General features: G+C 41.0%; 1 protein-coding gene across 2 annotated transcripts in view; it reads left to right on the top strand.

Annotated features, from left to right (window-relative positions):
- The window catches only part of kairos, a 36,399-nt gene extending 18,530 nt beyond the window's left edge, over window positions 1–17,869 (top strand). Inside the window, exons 3-6 of one of the 2 annotated variants that reach the window (XM_017146976.3) lie at window positions 12,621–12,759; window positions 13,633–14,173; window positions 15,304–16,708; window positions 17,519–17,869. In XM_017146976.3, the coding sequence (XP_017002465.2) occupies window positions 12,756–12,759; window positions 13,633–14,173; window positions 15,304–16,648 (1,890 nt within the window). In that variant the 5' untranslated portion in view covers window positions 12,621–12,755 and the 3' untranslated portion in view covers window positions 16,649–16,708; window positions 17,519–17,869. Of the gene's footprint in view, window positions 1–12,620; window positions 12,760–13,405; window positions 13,509–13,632; window positions 14,174–15,303; window positions 16,709–17,518 lie in introns of those variants that run through there. The other variant, XM_070218680.1, reaches the window with a different exon arrangement.
- The last annotated feature ends 3,291 nt before the right edge of the window (window positions 17,870–21,160 follow it).

Below are 21,160 nucleotides of genomic sequence, written 5' to 3'. Positions count from 1 at the left end.
CAACAACTATCGATTGGGCTCCTCTCATTTCTTATTAATGCCGCAGAGCCGAAAATTCTTTCGCAAAATTAATAACAATAATCGTGAGAGCCGGGCAAGGGCAGCAAATCAAATTGAGTAAACTTGCGGTCTCGGGGGGCTTGGAATGGGGTTGGGGGTATTCTGGAAACCACAGAATGTATAGACTTTGCTTTCGCTTTGTAGCTGGGTTATTTTCAGTATTTATACCCGTTACTCGTAGAGTAAAAGGGTATACTAGATTCGTGCAAAAGTATGTAACAGGTAGAAGGAAGCGTTTCCGACCCCATAAAGTATATATATTCTTGATCAGGATCACTAGCCGAGTCGATCTAGCCATGTCCGTCTGTCCGTCTGTCCGTCTGTCTGTCTGTCCGTCTGTCCGTATGAACGCTGAGATCTCGGAAACTATAGAAGCTAGAAGATTGGCATTTTGCATGCAGATTCTAGGAATTCCTACGCAGCGCAAGTTTGTTTCAAAATGGTGCCACGCCCCCTCTAACGCCCACCATCGCTTATATACGATTTTAAAAATTTTAATATTTTGGAAAAGTAAAAATGCAGTTTTATTGTGTTTATCAATACCTATCGAAATGTAGAAGAAATTTTTCAAATCGGACCATTCGTTAAAAAGTTATGCGTGATCAACGTTTTCTATCTCTATCTCCATCTCCCTCGCACTCCCTTTACCTGAGTAACGGGTATCTGATAGTCGGGGCACCCGACTATAACGTTCCCTCTTGTTTTTCTCTTCTTTTTTTGAATTTTTTCTGCGTTTCAGCCCCAGCTCCGTTTGGTTGTTTGCATTCTGCCATAAATCATTAAAAGCACATCAAGGAGGAGTCGAAGGGGCGTTGGGGGTAGGGGGGATTTAAGGGGGAGGCTGGGTGAAGGCCATGGCCATGGTGAAATGGGAGTGAAAGCGGGGTGGAGCCTCTCCAAGGACCAAGTCGAGCAATATTCAACAATTTATTTATGTTTACGCACCACAAACAATTGAGAGTGTGCTGGAAAACGCTTTCTCCTCCTTGCCACCCTCTTTCTATCCACCTCCCCAATGGCTGTTTGAGTTGGTCAGGGGCGAAATGCTTTAGAGGGATGTCCTCGCTCCGAGACAGAGGACATTTTCTATTATTATTTATTTGTTTTGCTTACACGGAAAAAGTTTATGCGACACGGAGGTTAATATTATACAAAGGTAAATACGTTATTTGCCATATTAAATGTTTCAATTTGATGAAGTGCATTTAAAGCAGAGATAGTTTTAATTGTATTCTTTTTTTGGGAAACAAGGTCCACTCTAAACCGAAGTAGAGACATAATTATGTGATTTTATGTGGGTATTTGCACAACAATAATTGTATTGATTGCCGGCCCAAAGTTTTCCACTCGAACTTTCAACTTTTGAACGTTGGATCAAAGGAAAATGGGAGAGAGGATGAATGGATAATCGGCTCCGTTATTAAGGGGATTTCCCAGTAAATGTTTAATTAGACAAACAAATCAAATCCAAAGGCGCAGCGCACCCACATCCGCCGCAGCTGATGAGCCGGAAGCCGTGTGGTGGTCCCAACCCCCTTTCCGTTTCCGCTTCCGGTTTCTGGTTTCTGGTGCCTGCGTACCAGGTGGATAGCTGCATTAATTGCGGGACAATTCTGTTAAATAAACAATTAATTAATGGCTATGGGGAGTGGCGACTGGCGATTGGTGGAGTGACCGAGCATTATGAATGATAAATCATGCATGTTTCTCTGCTGATTATTTCCCAATGATTCTATGAATACTTAATCCCCCCTGTGTGTGTGCAATTGCGAAACATGCGAATGTCCTGTGCTCAGCCTTTTGTTTTTGCCTCCTGGGTAATTGCGTTTCGTGTTCATTTGCCCGTTGCAATCGCGAAAAAACAGAAAACAGGAAAATAAAAATTGCACGAAAAATAATTAACAAATTGCGGGCCCTTTTACACAATCGACCGCCTTAATTATTCCCGCAAAACTTGTTTTTGACTGCCCCTCTGGGCCTCTCGCCAAATATCTGATAATCGGCGCTATTTAATAACTGCATAACTGCCGGTTGGCCGCTCTCATTGGGCGGCTAAGTGCCCGTTTAATAATGCAATATCGGCTGGGTATTACATTTCGGCAACATGAGCCCAGTTCAAGGGAGATTTCGTGCACTCTGTTACAACGTTTATGCGACAGCTGTTACACAGATCCCCAGAGATTCGGCAAAGAAATTTCTTATAAAGTAGGCTGTAGAAAGAGGATATTTTTCATCCGACATACCGATTGAATATATATTGTTGCATACTTTTAGACATATTTATAGGTGGTTTTTAGGAAAGCCTTGAGATTATATATCTATATCTGCTAATAGTTTAGTAAAAGTTTGGTATAATAAATTAGGATAAAGTACTTTTAAACACCTAACATTAAATATTTGTAAAAAATTCCAACTTCCCGATTGAATATATATTGTTGCATACTTTTAGACACCTTTATTGGTGGTTTCTAGGAAAGCCATGGGATTATATATCTATATCTGCTATTAGTTTAGTATAACAAACTAGTATAAGCTACTTTTTCCCACATAACATTTAATATTTGTAAATAAAATTTTAAAAATAAATATTTTAAAGTTGTTCAACATTATAGTTAGTGCCCTATTTAAACAAAATTACAATTTAAATTCACCAAAAACAATTACATTAGTCTAGTCTATTACTAGACAATGATATTAATTTAAATGATACCCGCTTTTTTTATTTCGCAAATTAACTGGGCATTATGACTTACGCATAAACGACTGTGGGTACATGTGATGGGCTTTCAGCTCGGTTCTTAATAACTTTCGCCCACTTCAGCGCACTCTGTTACTTGTCAGAAGTTTTCACTGCACTTTCACTGGCGCCCAATTTTGTGCAACATTTTCGCCACCTCTTGCCTCTCTTTCCCCCTTGCTGTCTGTCTCGCTCGCTCAGACGCCCGCTATTTTCCGACTCTCTGGATGTTTTGTTGTGCGCCATGTTATCTAAGCTAATTAGTTTTGCACATTTCGCTGATATTTCGCATCGAGGGGAAAATTGGGTCTGGAATGAAAAAGCAAAAAAAAAAAAGAAAATTTGGTTTGGGGGATAATCATGTGGTTGCGGTTAAGTATTCCTTTCCAGCCTTTTCGTATCGCATTTTGGCCTAACTGGCTGCGGCATGCGATGTGACTACACATCGAAACCAAATTCAATTAAATGCGAAAATCCATTCAATCAAAAACTAGATGTCAAATCCGACTTTCTAAGCACCCGGCGGTCGGTCGCCCCATTGTGTTGTGTGTGTACCGTAAAACAATGCAAAAATGCCTGGACTCTTTTGGGATTAGCCTGGTAAAATATTACCCAGAGCCTTTGTTCCCCGGTGCAGGAGTTCTCTCTTTTGGACAATGAATGAATGCAACTGGAGGATCTGGATGAGGATACGGATCCATTGCACCTGTTCTGTTCAGTTCCGTTCTGCTCTGTTTTTCTCGTACCAGAACTCGCGTTTCCCAACTACCGAACTGCCGGCTTAGTTCCCGAATCGTTTGTGGCTTTGTTAGAGGCCAGTAAGCAGCTTACACGGCTCCTCCACTTCACCACTCCGCCACTCCAGCCATTTGTGCCAGCTGCATTTTAATTACCTGACAACATTTAATTAACAGCGCAGCCGGAAAGATGGTTCAAGTTCGGAGTTCGAAGTTGGCAGTACCCTTTTGGGTCCCAAAACAGGAAAGTTCACTGTTATTTTTCATAGGCCAATCAACAGACCGACTTTGGAGTAAATTAGTTTTTTTTTTAACCTATAAGACTCTCTTTAAAAAAAAACGGGAAGTAGCTAAGGTCACCCAGGCTTGACATAAAAATCCAAAGGAAATATATAAATTTAGGAAATAAAGAAAAGAAGCGAATTGAAATGTGAAAGCAACAATTTTTTATTTCTTTCTTTTGCATTTGTCTGCTATAAATCTTGTATATACATATATAATATTTACCTAAAAATTTTAAGAATTAACCCAGAACCCAAAACAGTCAACCTACTTCGTTCAAATGTATACCAAATAATCCTGCTATGGGTTGTGAGCCCAAATATTATAAATACATATATGGCATTGTTATTTCTAAACATTTTTAAACAAAGCTTACTGCTGATAGGTATTTAAAATACATAGCTACAGGGTATCGAAAGCGAAAGCAAATGGAATGGACAGACAGACAGAAAGAAAGACAGGGAGGAAAAAAAGCGACGAAGCATTTCGAAATACTTTTTTTCTGTGAAATTAAAATTGTATTTTAGCCATAATCTGTGCAATTCAATGAGCAACATGCGAATTCAATTGAATTCAATTTGATTCAATTGGAAGCAAGGCAAGAGCAGAGCAGAGCAGAGCAGACAGAGCTCGAAGCTCGGAGCTTGGAGCTCGAAGGAGGAGCAGGAGCAGGAGGAGCAAAAGCTGGCAGGACTCTTCGGTCTCGTTCAATGGCCAACGAATTTGTATGGTTCCATAAAAGAGGAAGACGACATACACATACACACGCACACAGATAGAGGGGGCGGTAATGGGCAGTGGGCGTAACAGTTTACAGTTTTACAGCTTGCTTTTTTCTTGCCTCCTTCTTTTTCGTCCTTTTTTTTGCTCGCTTTTTTTCTGCACATTTTCCAGGGCAACGCAAATTTTCTAGCATTTCCACTTCGGTCCACTTGGGTTCGATTCGATTAGGAGTAAACGCCCGCCCACTGTTCATCGTTCATCTTGGCCTGCTGCAAATGCATTTATGTTTTAATTCGCTCAACCAACTTTGTAGGTGATGGGCCATGGGCGTAGAGGCGTAGGGGGTTTGAGGAGTGGGATGCGGATGGGGATGGGGATGTCATGTGCTGCAATTCAGTTAAGTTTTGATTGCTATTTTCGCTTCGCTTCCTGGCCGGCAGCTCGGCTGCTGCCACAATGTTGCCAGCGGCAGCAAATGTGTGACATTTCCTTTTTCCGCTAGCCGCGTTAATGTATTATGCAACAAAACCCCCGCCTCCCACACAGACAGACAGAGAACACACATCCTTTGCAACTTTTTAGTTGTAAATTGCCGAATAACAAAGAGAGGGAAAATATGTAAAAAAAAAAGAAATAGTATACAATGTTATCAAAGCTCCCCGGGGGGTTGGCAAAATCAAAATCAAAATCAAGAACCAAAAGCGGAAGCTCCGAGGAACCGTTGCACAAGCGTTGCATCCCTTTGAGCAGGGGTGGGTGTTTCAGGGGGGGTTGATGGCCATCAATGGCAGGGCCATGACCATGACCAAGACCGATTTCTATTCCGATTTGGAGCCACTACGATTCCTTGTCCATGGCCGCATCCACATCCACATCCATATCCTGGCCGCATTTTCGTTGCATGTCATAAACAAGCTTGTCACTTGGGTCTCCACGGCCAAAAGGCAAAAGGAAAGGAAGAAAGGAAGGGCTGACAAAAGGTTAGGAAGGAAGCGGAAGTTACGCAGTTTCGAGAACATTTTAAATTGCTCATACACTCATAGAAATTTTCCGGTAAAATCGCCCTAAAAACAAGGAAAATCACCCTAAAACGGGGGTCAATGGCGACTAGGCAACAAAATTAGGGCAAATTGCCCTAAAAACACGGGTGAATTTGTCACACATTTAGGGCGTTTTTTCGTAGATCTAGGGCGATTTTTCTATTTTCAAAGGTAATTGCCCTAAAAAAAGGAAATGAGACCCTCAAACTAAAGGCAGTTTCCTTTAAATCCAAGGCGATTTTTCTGGACTTATAGGCGAATTGCCCTGGAAATCGGAAAAAATACCTTTAAACTAAAGGCAGTTTTTTATAAATCTAGGGTGTTTTTCTGGATTTTAGGGCGAATTGCCCTAGAAATAAGGAAAAATATCCTAAAACTAAAGGCAGATTTTCATAAATCTAGGGCTTTTTCTCTGGATTTATAGGCGAATTGCCCTAAAATATGCAAAATGCTCCCCAAAATTTCACGGCCATTTTTCATAAATAAAAATACAATTTCATTATATTTTTTTGTTTTTTTTTTTATATTTTTGTTTGTTGATATTTACACAATTTCTAATTATATACATTTACATACTTTTCTTCTTATTCTTATTGCTAAAAGAATTACATCGATCTTAAAAATAATGTTTTGGCTTAATGTATTTTTTGGTCTTTAGGTTGTGTGCTTCCGCCGGAGGGAATTTTAGGTCTTTTAAGGTTTATTACAATAAGTACTGATTATAAAATTTTACTTCTAATTAAATGCATAGAAATAATATTTTTTTTTTTGGATGAACAGATTGTTTTTTTAAAATAGTTACAGTTTTAAGGTTTTATAATCCTTCAAGAGTTCGGATAAAGCTTTACCTTTCTTATCAGACTCTAAATGAATTTCATAAAACATTTTTTGGATTAATGTCGTGGTTTAAAACAAAAAATATTTTGAAGCACACATCAATACTTTTCAATAAGGTTCGCATTCTATAAAAAAACCTCTGATAGGTAAACTGGAAATTCACCAAGGTCAAAAAGGGCTTGTTCCCACGTTGCAGCTGAATGGTTGCAGTTTCGGCTTTCCAGATTAGCAATTTTCCGTCAATGCCTTTAGATGTGTTTGCAGTTCCCCAACAGTAGCCTTCCAAACCAAGAAACGGCTTCGCGGGTCCGCAATGGTGTGCTTCGCGTTCTTGCTCCCGCCGTCCTTTTTTGTCATTGCTGTCGCACCAACACTGAATGGATCGCAAGCCAAATTAAAGTTGATTGTATCTCTATTAAATAAAAACAGTCTATTTATTGAATGAGAAAAGAAAAAGAGAAAAAGCACATACCTTCAGCGTGGCTTTCCAAAGATTTGAGCAGTTTTATTCCCTTACTTTCGCTTTTAACAAGTGCGAAAAGTGGTTTGCGGAAGCTGGATCTCAAAGACGTTCTCAATCTAAAACAAGAGAGAACGCTATAGTCGGGTTGGTGTCCCGACTATCTAATACCCGTCACTCAGCTAAAGGGAGTGCGAACGCTGTGTCAAGTTGGTGTGCCGACTAATAATCGTAACTCAGCTAAAGGGAGTGCGTGGGAGATAGATATATGTATGACAATTTATAAAGCGTATAACTTTTTAATGAATGGTCCGATTTGAAAAATGTCTTCTACATTTCGATAGGTATAAATATACACAACAAAATTGCATTTATACTTCTCGGAAATCTTTAAAGATGTGGGCGCAGCACCCATTTTAAAATCGTTAGTGGGCGATTGTGGGCGTTAGAGGGGGCGTGGCGCTCGGCTAAAATAAACTTGCGCTGCGTAGGAAGCCAAAGAATATGTGTGGGAAATCTCAACCTTCTAGCTTTTGTAGTTTCTGAGATCTCAGCGTTCATACAGACGGACAGACAGACAGACGGACAGACGGACAGACGGACAGACGGACAGACGGACAGACGGACATGGCTAGATCGACTCGGCTAGTGACCCTGATCAAGAATATATATACTTTATGGGGTCGGAAACGCTTCCTTCTAGATGTTACATACTTTTGCACGAATCTAGTATACCCTTTTACTCTACGAGTAACGGGTATAACAAGAAAAAAAATTGTTAGAAATTAATATAAAAATGCACTACTAACAGTCAGAATTTTTATTTAGCCTGCGATTGCGTTTGCTGCTACTTCTGGAAAAAAAGAAGCAACAAAAGCAAATTTCGGTTACTGACGAAATGACGCAATACAAATTTTGGGGTTATTTAGGCATATGCACTTGTGAATGCGGTTTGTCCAGTGCATAAACACAGATTTCTGGTAAATATATACATCTGTACACATGTGTGTATTCTGTTGCATCATCTTTTTGCCTCAAGCATTATTTACATATACACATACATATATGTATACTCTTATTAATGTTCTTACTTTGTTCTGCCACACTTCGAAAACTCTGCTTCCAGTCAAATCTTTTAAGTTTCAGCTGCATTTTCCTCTGTTACAGATATGTAAATTCAATTAGTTATTAATATCCAAATTGCACAATTATATATGTATGTACTCACCAGAAAACAGAGAAAGAATCGCCTCCCAAGTCTTTTAATACCGTTTCCATTTTTTTACTTTCTCACAAACAAATAGTTACTCAAAAACACGTCATTCACTTCCAAGCGCCCGAAAAATTATGACAAAGTCTAGACAATGCAACTCTTTCTACCCCCACCCTTGCCACTGCAGCGGACGAAAAGTAGCAAAGAAGAAGAAAAAGGGTGGACTTCTCTAAAGTCAAATGCGCTCAGCATCAAAATTCATAGAAAAAGGTCCGCCCTAATATACACACACATTCGCTTGTTTTGACCTGTCAACCACACACACATACACACATGTATTACATATGTATCCATTAATTGCGTCTTAAAATTTCGTTTGACTATTCCTTGTTTTTAGGGCAATTTCAGAACATTTTTTTTGCTATTTTGTTCAACGTTTTAGGGCGATTTCGCCCTAAAAAGAAGGAATTACTTTTGGAGTCGACTCATAAAAATTCGCCCTAAAAAGTAGGGCAAATTGGCCTTTTTGAAAAAACTAACCCTAAAAAATATTTTCCATGGCGATTTTTCGTATATTTAGGGCTAGCCACCCGTATAATAAGAAAATTTTTCGTAGTTTTAGGGCGACCTCGGTTTTAGGGCGACTTTTCTAGTATTTAGGTAAAAATTTCTATGAGTGTAGGAAATGGACACATCATTCACTGGCTGTTCCACTGAATACCCTAAATGTAACGACGATTTAAAGTTTTAACAAAAACAAATACACATATTAAAATTATTAAGATAATTTTATATGTTAAGGTGGATTTTTCACCATTGAAAATTTTAAAATTAATATATATTTAAGGTAAATTTTAGAGGATACATTTCAGACTCTATAAAGTATATTAGTATTTCTAGCTCTGTTTCCAAGTAGTTTTTCAAAAGTAAAAATAAATATGTAAAACTGTATAAAAATTTATCGTTCAATCTTCAATTTGCCCTTAAAAAATGTCAGGATATTTTTATAATGGTTTTTTTTCCTGTTCGAACATTTCAAAGTGATAAATATATCGACATTTTAATATTTATCGAATTTTAATATTTGTTGTCCATTGAAATCATCGATATTATCGAAACGAGATGGTGAAAATATCGAAAATATGTGTTATTTTCAAACTCTACCTTAGTAGCCATGGGAATATTCAAAACGCCACTCCATTCCTGAATCCCTGACCACTTAATTGCCTCATCCGATGTCCCGACCAACCGTACCTTATCCTTACCCCAAATCAAACTCAGGAAGGAGGATCCTGATGCCATACTCTACGATGTTAAAGTGGCACCGAAGCTACCACAAACGTATTTTTGAAGGGTGGGAGAGATGGGTAAGGGGTGGCCATGTGTGCACTTCCGTTGCCAGGTGCAACTGCTGCTAACTGCAAGACTGCATGTCAAAGTCAGCCAAGAAAGCCGCAATCATGCTGTTCCTCTACGGAGTCCCCATCCGCACTCCACATAAGCCTGCACAAGGAGTTCTTTGACTACTTCAGCGGCTCAAGACGGAGATGATGGACCTATAAATACCCCTTAGAAAAAAACATCAATTCAATTGTAATTAAAACACATTAATTGGACATTTTTGTAATGGTATTCAAAGGTTTTTTTTGAAGGTTCAACTATCCCAAAGTGTTTGAAAAACTTATGGCACAAGAGACGTTGATAACATATCCGATATACCCTCAAACTTGATGATAATCGGACGGAAAAAAATGGAGAAAGTTGCACGCACAGAGAACAAACATTTTTCCCCGAGCATTTGAATCTGAATGCGAATATGGATCTGAATCAGGAACTTATGGTGATGCGAATGCTGGATGCTGAATGTGAATGTGAATGCGAATGCCAGTGGCCATATGCGGTTTAACCCCTAACCTTTGGCTTTTCAAATGTCCACCTCAGTAGTCGGCCCGGCCACTTGCGAGGGAGGATGAGGAGTTGGGATGGAGGGGAGGATTCTAAAAATGTCTCTTCAGAAAATGGAAAATCAGGGGGATAGAGAGAACCCAGACCCAAACTACTTAACGCCACTTAAGTGGGGCCGAAAGAACCCAAGGAACTCAACGTAAAGTGGCGGTGATATAAACTCTCTTTCTCTCTAAAAGTATAAACATGACCCAGGACAATTAACAGGACCCCGTTTCAATGACGAATGTTAATGCCCATTAATATGCAATGTTAGATTGCGACTGATGGATATCCTTTTTGCCAACGGATCCTATTTCCACTCCCTACTCCCACTCCAATTCCAACCAGTGTAAAGTGCTTTGTAAACTTTTTTGTGCAAGTCCATTAAACAAAGCTAAGCTGAAATTGAGCGTGGCGCCCGAACAGGGACCCTGAAGAGGTGGACAGTGGGACACACAGTCACTGTCACTGCGTCAATCTGTCAATCGGTCTCTGCTCTCTCTCAACTCGACTCGACTCGACTCGGCATCTCGATCTGGTTGGGTGGCCATTGTCCCCTTTCCGCCTAACCATCTGACCGCCTGACCGGTGCCGAGTCAATCAATCACCCACAAAATTGGGGGGAGTGGCAGAGTGGCGTTGAAAATGTGTGGCAACTCAAATCAACTAACCAAATACACACATCACATTGGGCCAGGCAAATGGAAATGTAGATGCTGGCTGAGAATCAATTGAAATGCCATTTTATTTCCCTTCAAAACGAGAAAAAGCGAGGCTCTATTTTGATCAAGTTTTTAGTTTGCCCACTTAATTATGCTCTGGTTGCAGTTACATTTACAGTCAGTATTCCTTTTTGCCTGGCATAATTTGATCAAATCCAAACCTCTGCCTCCTGTCCGTATTTCTCAAAAGAACATAATGTAAAGGGAAGGGAAGGGGGGAAACTCTGGTATTTCCCAGCATTAACTGCACATTGGGCCACAATGCCCAATATAGACGGCCGGTGAAACCGCAAAATGAGTGGGGGCAGGAGGAAAAATGTCAAAAAGGACATGCAATAAAGGAGCACAACTGACTGCAGTGCGCACGAAATGAACCCCAGAAAGGAATTCCTTTCTCCAAAATGAGAGGCCGTGCGGTTTGCCGAAAAGCCCCGAATTTTCAGGATGGAAAGTTTAAAGCAGCCCTTATTTTTGTTTTAATAATTAGTTGGTTCGCTAGTTTGTTCAACTAGCTTAATATTTTTCCAGCTTTTCCAAGTCACCTCAGCAGCGGACAATAAGAGCGTGAAGCATTTTCCGGAAGGGTAATTGCAGGGGGGGAAGGCGGGAGGACATCGGCGGTCCTGTCAGTGGCATAGACAGGCTAATTAGCTCCAACACAAAGCCGCAACTTTGGTGTTGATTGCCAATTTACAAGCTTAATGAACTTGCGACTCGGGACTCGGAACTCGGGACTTTGGACCTGCGATTTGAGACTTGCGGCCTGCGACTTGCGACTTTCAGCTGCCCAAGTTGCAGCGATTGCGATGCGGACTGCGAATTGCGGATTGCGTTTGCGGATGGGGAAACGGATGGCTATGCAGGTAATCAAATCAAATTTGAGCTTGTCCGCCGACCGCAGTCCAGTGGTTAAGGTGGAAATGCTCGAGATGATCAAATAAAAGCTTCTCACCGATCACTTCCGTTTGGGCATCAGATCTGAAATCATCATTAGTCGCTTCAAAGGAAAAGTGAAAAGTTGCCATTACTCCTGGCAACTCAAACAGTTGAGGTTGCGGCTTAAACTCCATCGCCATCGCTATCCAATCGGCAAAGGCAACCGCCGCTGCGAAATACAAACTCCTGTGGCATCTGAGTTATGGCGAAATTTCATTTCAACTTTTGCATAATTTTATGCTTATTATGGCAGGGAGCCCAGAGACCCAGAGAACGGAGACCAGAAGGGCAGTCATCTCCAGCGAAGCGAAAAGTCCCTGGACAGTGGCTTTAATTACTTTGATGCATGATTTTGCTGCCATTTGCAATTTGTGGCCGGGGATAATGAGGCAGGAAGAGGAGCGAGTAGCTAGTAGCCCCAAACCCCAAACCCCAAACCCCGGCTTTATTTAACCTGCCACACAGTGGGGCACACACACGTGAAGGATTCGCACATGAGCTGCCTGGATAGCTGGACGTAATACCCTTCGGGCTCTCAGGGGCACATCATGTGCGATGGTGTATCTGGAAATTCGAGTGCGCAGCGGGAAAAAGCGCTCTAAATATTCACAGACTATTAGAGATGAAGTAATTAATTTGGCGTTCAGAGTCCTTGAAATTATCAGCTATGCAATGCCAATCGATATAATCTTGCATCAAGAGCCTAGGTTAAACGGGATTTCTAGGCATATACTCCAAAGGGTGAAAGGTACAAGGAAATGTGATATTCATAAAGTATGAAACCAACAATTTCTTCTGAAATCCCAATACGTCTTTATTTTCTTGATCCCATAAGAGCATTCCGAATGCATCTTGCTCTATATTCGCTATACGTATATTGTGTTTATGTATCGCTTATTGGACGTCTTCCGTGCTCTTCTTTGCAGCAAGGACACTTCAAAGGATAGAGGACAGAGAACAGAGAACAACGGAGTGGAGGAGTCGGGAGCCGATTGTCCGTAGACCCCGAAGACAGTCAGCAGCGAATTCCCCGCTGGCGAGCAATTGAGCAATTGTGCAAAATGGGTAAGTGACAGGCCGACGAGCCACTAATGAACCACTCGAGCAAACCGGACACCTCTTCTTCGCCTATCGCCCATCGCCCATCGCACAGCACAACGGCTATTTTGCACCTGTTGTTGCACCTGACATTGTTAATATTTTATAGTGCCTACAAGGTGGAATTTTTGATAGAGCTTAAAAAAATACCTACAGTTTGCTTTTTCTCGATATTTAGAATGAGATATTATCGTATCGATAATGTGAACATGTCGAAAATATCGATAATTTTCAAGCTATTATTCTGTGCTGCTTTATCTCTTGTTATTTTGAGTTCTAAAATATTGTAGTGACTTGAAGATTCAAACTTTATTTATAAAGGCAATATCTCCTTAGCCCCTTTCACTTTTATGTCCTTGACATTACTATAGGTAAAGACAAGGATGTACAAAATATAAAGGAACTTATTAGAAAACAGTAAATATCAAAATATATATTTAAAAATGTTTAAAGAGTTAGCATTTGGTATTTACAAAAAATTCAGTAAATGCGTAATTTTTGTTAAATGGTTGTTTTGCTTTTAAAGTCCGTTTATCCATACCTAAAATACTTAATTCAAAATTGAAATTTAAAACTGTAAATTGTATCATATCCCAAAACGAAGTTTACCTAGTTTCGAGTCGATTTTTAAATCTTAACTGCGGTTACTCTCCAAACCCTAAAAAAATTGAATATAAAGAAAAACAAAAATCTGCAAAAAGATGTCAGAAATTCAAGTAATATATATGTTATATTTGAATCAATTCAGATACGATGTTAGTCATATTTACTTCTAACATTTTACGTCAAAAATAATTTTATAAAATCTTTGGACTTACAACTAACGTTTGAACTCCCCAGATGCGCTACGCTTCCGTGGTTCGCCATTTGCCCGCTTCACGGGCCAGTCAACCGGACCGGGTCATCCCCGCCCACCGCCACACCCCCAGCATCCGCAGCATCCGCAGCGCCCACAGCCAATGGGATCCCATGGCATCGGCGCTCCGGAGCCCCTGATTGTGGTGGAGGAGTCCAACCTGCCCGAGGAGCAGGAGGACAGCTCCGAGCCGACGGTCTCGAATCGCGGCAGCCTGGACATCGATTCGCCCGTAAATCCGTATCTGCTGTCGCCGTGGCGCGATCCCCGGGAGGCCCGCAAGCACTCGCTGCCCTCGCAGCAGGTGACCGACGGCATCACGGCCAGCCAGGTGCGACGACTATCGGAGCGCGGCGGCGAGGGCTCGGGGCCGACGCCCAAGGAGGCCGCCTTCCTGGCCACCCTCTCGCAGGCTCCGGCGCCCACCGGACGACGTCACTCGGTGGTGACCATCTCCAAGGTGCCCACCACCATATTCGGAAGATCGCGTCGCGAGTCCGTGGCCGCATATCCCAGCAACAATGGGTGAGTGATCTATCTATCCTATTATGATCTATTATCCCTATTTATTCACTCGATATTTCTATATCACTTTAAGATTTTTATATTACTGCATTTCAATATCTTAACTTTGAGATCTACGATTCTAAGAGAAGTTAGAATAAAATCATAAGCAGGTGGGCTCTTAAAATCACTTGTAAATTAAATTCCAAAATAGGTGTCTAAAAGTATGCAATATTATAAGTTTTACCCAAAAGTGATATAAATTCATAGAGCAAGACGGCTATTCCTTATCAAGAAGATCGACATAATATTTGCTATATAATTTTTAGATTTTTTTATTATTGCATTTTATTATCTTAACTTTAAGATCTAGAAAACAAAGAAGAGTCAATAAAGTCAGAAGCAGGTGGGCTTTTATTTCTTAAAAATTAATAAAAGATTGAAACTCAAATATGATATTTTATACTTAAATTCTTTTTATAAAAATACTTTTAAATGTCAAAATAGGTGTCTAAAAGTATGCAATAATATAAGCTTTAACCAACAGTTTTATATATTCAGAGAGGAAGAGTGCTATTCTTTATCCATTGCCTATTTTTAGGCACATTTTTTTGCATTTAAATCATCCACAGAAATACAAGAAATATGCCTTCCTTTTATTTATGTCATTATTATGGTTACAAACATATTTACTTTAAAATTGCTCAGCATTTGTGACAGGAAGGCAAAGATTTTAAGAAAAACGCTTTACAAAATAATAGGAATTTCTTGTTATTAAATTCTTGACGTGTGAAATTATCAAAGGCATATTTATCCTTTGAGCATTCATATTTTTCACTGCGGCTTGGATATCCTGAAGGGTGGCCCGGTGTTTATTTATCCTTTGACCATTCATATTTTTGACCGGGGGGCACTGGACATTCTGAAGGATTGCCAGGTGTCCGATTACAGCTAAGCTAAGCTAAGCTAAAAAATATGAATTTCATGTTTTGTTGAAAGCAATGGAGTTAATCAAAGGCAGTGGCTGCCAGGAATTTAATTACGGAGTCACCTTTGAGCTGAGCTACCAGAAAGAACACTCACCCCCCCAACCGAGTTATAATCAACAATGGACCATTCTTTTTTTTGCTTTGTTTTTGCGCCTTTTGCAGAAGCAGTCGTGTTTTGAATTCACGTCGCGAGAGCAACACAGGTCCCCCGTCGACAGACCCCATCGGGAGCATCCACAATCTGCAGCTGGACATCATGGACGACATCTACTTGCAGTCGAGGAAGGCGCGCTTGAAGCTCTGGACCTCCTCCAACGAGAAGGTGTGCGAGGTGCAGACAGTCGATGAGGCGGGCACCGGTCAGCCGGGCAGGCGCTTCACCAACCGACGCTACTCGGAGTGTCCTCAGCCGGGATTGGCCAGCTCCTTTCGTCGCGCCTCCGAGCTGCCGCCTCCGCAAAATCAGCAACAGCAGCAGCAGAGCTCCAACACTCGGGCCTCGACGCGTCGCAAGAAGTCGGGCAGTGGAACCGGACTTTTGGGCAGTCGTTCGGACATCGCCGGCATATTCAGCTCGTTGACCAGCTCGGCCATGGACATGCACCGGCCGGAACCGGAGGGCCGGGACGGCAGCTCCAGTGCCAGCTCCTCGGCCACGGCCACGGCCAGCAGTCCGTTTCTCAGCCAATCCTTTCAGGCGGCCGCCCGCGGACGGGCCACCAGTGCAACGCCCACACCGACGGCACACAGCGGCTTGCAGTCCCTCGGCGGCGCAGGGGGCGGATTGGCAGTCGGCGGCAGCGGCAGCGGCAGCGGCAGCGGCAGCGGCAGCTCAGCGGGCCTGCTCGATCCCAATGCCGGTCGCTCGACGCGCTCCAACAGCTTCGATGTGTCCCTGCTGAACAATGCCAAGCAGCTGGTGAGCGATGTGCAGGACAATGGATCGGCCACCTTGACGGGATGGTTTGCCAAGCGGCACACTCCGTTGGCGCGAAAGAAGAGTGTGCGCAGCAAGAGTTCGGCGGTGGCGCTCTCGAAGGACGTGCTGGAGCGTTTGCAGAAGAAGGATCCGTTGGGCGGCGATTCGGGTAAGCCGAAACTGAAGCCCAGGAGCAAGCAAAAGACCTGGGCGGAATCGACCAAGGCGACGGTGGATGCCACCATTTTGGGCACAGCCATCGAGGGATTTCTTCGCAAGAGCTCCAATGCCAGCATGGCCGGTGGATCTGGAACGGGTGCTGGATCGTCGAGCGGAGCCTCCACATCGGCGGCTGCCCGCGGTGCCACGCCCAAGGGGGGCGGCGGCAAGGAGTCGGGCAGCGCCAGCGGCAGTCCCGCCCACGGAGCCCGTCGCAGTCGAGCCTCCGCCGGCAGTTCCGCTCAGTCGCAGGCCGGCCGTGCCGTTCGCTCCACACTTAACTGGTTCGGCAAGGCCGACGAGGACGACTCGAAGGACACGTGCGACGCCTCGCTTTGCGCGACGCTCAAGGACCTGTTCGTCAAATAGGTCGGGGGCCGCAGAGGCAAGTAAAGCAATGGGTGGAGTCCCGGCTAGAGCAGCACAACGGTAAGTAGAGGAACGCTATAGACATCATCCTTTTTTTTTGCTTAATTTTGTATTGGCAATATTATTTTTTTATTTATTTTTATTTATTTTATACTTTGCTTTATTAATTTATTATACTTATAAACACTGATAAAAATGGAATAGTTGAAATGCACGTCCTCACATTTAATTCAGAGTTTGGGCTAGTACTCAACCCAACAAAAAGTCGTCCAAATCAAAAACTTAATATGAAACCAAATTTTTTGACATTGTTTTTCATATGAAGTTTTTTGTTTTGGACGACTTTTTGTTGGGTTGAGTACTAGCCCTTTCAATTGATTCAATTGATTTAATTAAAAAATAAATTCAAATATTTATAATTGTAGACATATTTAGATTAGGTATTGTCATAGATTTTCATTTCTTTGTGTAGTCCACAGTGATATAAATAAAAAGAATTTCATATTAATAATAAAGTTAAATATCCTAAAATGAATTACATTTGCAAATTTCAAATTTCCATATTTAAAATTAATAAAAATCGCAGTGGATGAAAGTGAAGATAGTTACATTGAACATAAAATTAATGGATTTACCACGGTTGCTTTTATTAGTGTAGGTTTTAGACTGAGAAAATAAGTGAACTTTAAATAAATCATTTTTTGAATACAACAAATTTTTGGAGTCCACAGATAATACATTTAATCGAAAATATTTCCCAAAACAACTGCTTTTTGTAACTATAAGCTTTGATTTAAAACATGTAAAAATAAGGTAAAATTTAAAGCGTAGGCCTAACATTGTTATGTAATCTTTTCTGTGCACTTTTAGCCAGCTACTTGCACCTCTGAGATCCAGAAATCCTTATCGAAATCCGAAAACAAAACGAACGAAGTTGGAGGCTTACACAACCCAGTGAACAATAAGCACAGCAGCAGTATTCATTATTTAAAATCACCATTAAATCACATAACAGACAGGCAAGCAAATGCTTAATGACAGATTAAAAGCACAGCAAAGTCGCCCTTGCACACAAAAGGAGATGCAAATAATACATCAACATCGAAATCAAAATCAATAATAATAATCGCAGCACTTGCATACATAACTCACAAACAATATAATAATTGACAGCAGGCAAAGGCTTCACAAAACACGTCCATTAAATTCAAACACTGAGAATATTATTGCATGGCAACTGAATGAGAAATTAGAACTGCACAGCAACCCGTATACCTTGTAGTTATGGAACAATAACGGAGCAGAAGCTATCGATACCTGACAGTTGATACAGAAACCGATTGATTTGATATCATTTGATACCTACAGACGCGAACAATAAGAGAGCACAAAATGGAGGATCAAATGGAGAAATAAGAACTTAGCAGCAATACTAAACACACACAGTGACCTACTGTACCTGACAAAAGGTACACGGTACCCAGAAACACCCAACAACACCTGCAAAAAAGACACAGAACAGTGAATAACACTAGAATCCGATTAACGGCGAACAATAAGAGTACAAGAGAGCAACTTTTAACGGTACAAGTAACTTTACGCATAACGGTAATGGTAAGTGCGAAACGGAGGCGAATGCGAAACGATAAGCGATAAACAGTGATCGATAGGCAGATAGTTAAGCGATAAACGATAGAGATTAAGGTAACGCTGCAGGGGAGTCAGGAATCAGAAATCAGGAATCAGAAATATGGAATCAGGAATCAGGAATCGGTGGAATGAGTGTAATAACTGGGACACAACACCTCACCCCATCTTACCTCCACCCAAAAGGACAAGGGAACAGACCTCACAAGCTATTTAAGCAAAGATACAGATAAATAATATAATATATATATTAATATATATTCTCATACCATTTTGCATACCATTTGTAACCAAAAAGACGACGAGTCGAGTCGAGACGAGTAAAGAGAAGGTAAACGAGAAATACGAAGGGCAGAGAATATACAAATATTTTTCTACGTGCAGAGCAATTTAAGCGGGTCTCTCGGCGAAGGAGTAAATCCCGGGATAACGGAGTAAAACGAGGACTTGTTGACGCATTGCCGAGATATTGGCGATGAAAGTACCCACTATATATGGGGTATTTATTTTTTTTTTTGGTGCCCATGCATGCTGGCACATCGGTGGAGAATACACAGACATATGCGAAAGGCAACCGTGGCAGATGCACAAATCGAATCGATTCGAGTCACAAACAATCGGGTGAATCAGAGCAAAAGAAGATGCTCCAACGGTTGCCACAACCATATCACAATAAATACACACACAATGAAATCAGCACGGCTACGTGCATATAAACACCTTACAATATACGAATAAACATATATAATATACATATATATATCTACGGAGCATAAGAATAAGGAGTAAATGTCTACTGACTCAAGAGTTTTAATCAATGTAAACCACACAATAAATGTAATTTGTATGTACAATCTGAGCTTACTCGAGGCAAAAATCACAAATCACAAATCGTAAAGAGTAAATGATAAATGGTAAATCGTAAATCGTAAAGCGCAAATCGCAAATCGCAAATCACAACACAAACACAAGTAAATGCCAAACTAAATCGAGTCGAGCTGAAATGAAAACGAAAATCGAAAATCGAATATAAATTAATGTTCGCGTTGAATATTTAATGTTAAACGTAAAATAATACGCAAGCAGAAGCGGAAAAGTGGAAAAGCTGAAAAGTAGCAGGCGGCGGAGAGGAGGAGGAGGATGAAAAGCTGGGGAAGTTTCCACCCAGGAAGAAGTTTGAAAATCAATTAACGAAGAAATTCAAATTGGAAATTCGCAATTGCAGAAATTGGCAAACAGAGGGGGCTATAGAAAGACAGTGAGAGATAGCTAAAGAGAGAAAGAGGGGGAGGGAGAGTAGGAAGAAGAAACCAACAAACAAACAAACAAACAATCAGTCAATATTGCAATCAATCAAGTGTGTTTCTATATGCGGCATTTGGCTTTGTCAATTTGTCAATTGTTGACGGGCGATGGGCGAGTATGAAAAGGAAAAGGCAGGAATGGGACTGCAGTTTATGTAGGATCTAGGATCGGAACTATATACTTACATACAATAACCATTACGATTATCACTCTATCAATAATTGTATCTCAATGTGCCCGACAAATGTGTTTTAGACTTCAGATTTCCATGTGCGTGCGTCTCAAGGAGGTAAACCCAAAGTTAACTTTCACTTTCAGTGTGTTATAATAATAATGCTACAGAGCGGCAGATTTACAGATTTACTTAATACTGATCTATATCTATACAAGCATATGAATATACAATATCTACACATAAAGATAAAGATATATATATACATATATTAAAACTATTTACAAGTGCGATCCTTCTTGGTCGCAGCTAACTAATGTTGTCCACGTTTTGCTCATCATCCTAACTGTTGTTCTAAATCGTTGCTATTACCGATCTAAACTATGTAACAATAAATGTGTACAAAACAAAAAAATAAGGGGCGGGCCAAGTGCAAGGAGATTGGGATGAAAAAGATGGAAGGTAGTTGGAAAATGCGGGTCTTATCCCGCTTCGAAGGCCAAGGCAACTCTCAAGTTCTATTTGTCCTATTTTTGATATAGTTGTATATATATATATACCACATATATATACCGCATATACAATACGTGTATACCATATATACACAAATACTATATGGATGCAATTTTTTTCGATTGATTTAGCATTGAATGTGCATAGATTTATGACTACAAAACATATTCGTATATATGTATGTTTACCCATAAAGATAATAATGCATCCAAGGAGGAATAATCAGCGAATTATGGAATGGAATGGAAGGGAATTTCAATTGACAGCAGAAAGCTGAATGCGGAATTCAGAATGCGGAATGCAGAATGCAGAACGTAAACCCACAAATGTCATGTCGCTGATTAATTCCGAGGCGTGTCATTGTCATTGTTGTTGACGTTGTTGATGTCGTGCAATTGTAATTACCGTTGTTCAATTGTTGTTAATGTTTATCCACATGTATGTTTGTGTGCGTAAGACCTAAGACTACATACAAGCAAGCGGTTACCACCGACTACAGTACTTTAGTAGTGTTAACTGGCGCCCAACGTAAAATATACAAATACATATACCCATATTTATGCCCGCATCTCTCTTAGTGTGTGGTATTCGGGATCATAGCGATATTATCATTAAAATATCCTATGAGTATACTTCGATTCGATTCGAGCGATCTATGATTTCATTTTGATTTCGGGCTTTTTCTGGGTTCACAGCACCCAGGGGGAAAAGTGGGCAAAACTACGCATAATCTAGTGAGTAAAGAGTTGGAGTAGTGACGACATGCATATATAGCTAAGATATATATCTATGTAAATAACGGAAGGAGTCTTGGGAATACGTTTGTACATAATTATGCGTATGCTAGCGAGGGGATAGCGAAAGAGGAGAAGAGT

This window comes from Drosophila takahashii, chromosome X (genome assembly GCF_030179915.1).
Source record: "Drosophila takahashii strain IR98-3 E-12201 chromosome X, DtakHiC1v2, whole genome shotgun sequence".
NCBI lineage: Eukaryota > Metazoa > Arthropoda > Insecta > Diptera > Drosophilidae > Drosophila > Drosophila takahashii.
Note: the sequence above shows the minus strand (reverse complement) of the source record. Positions and strands in the feature narration are given on the sequence as shown.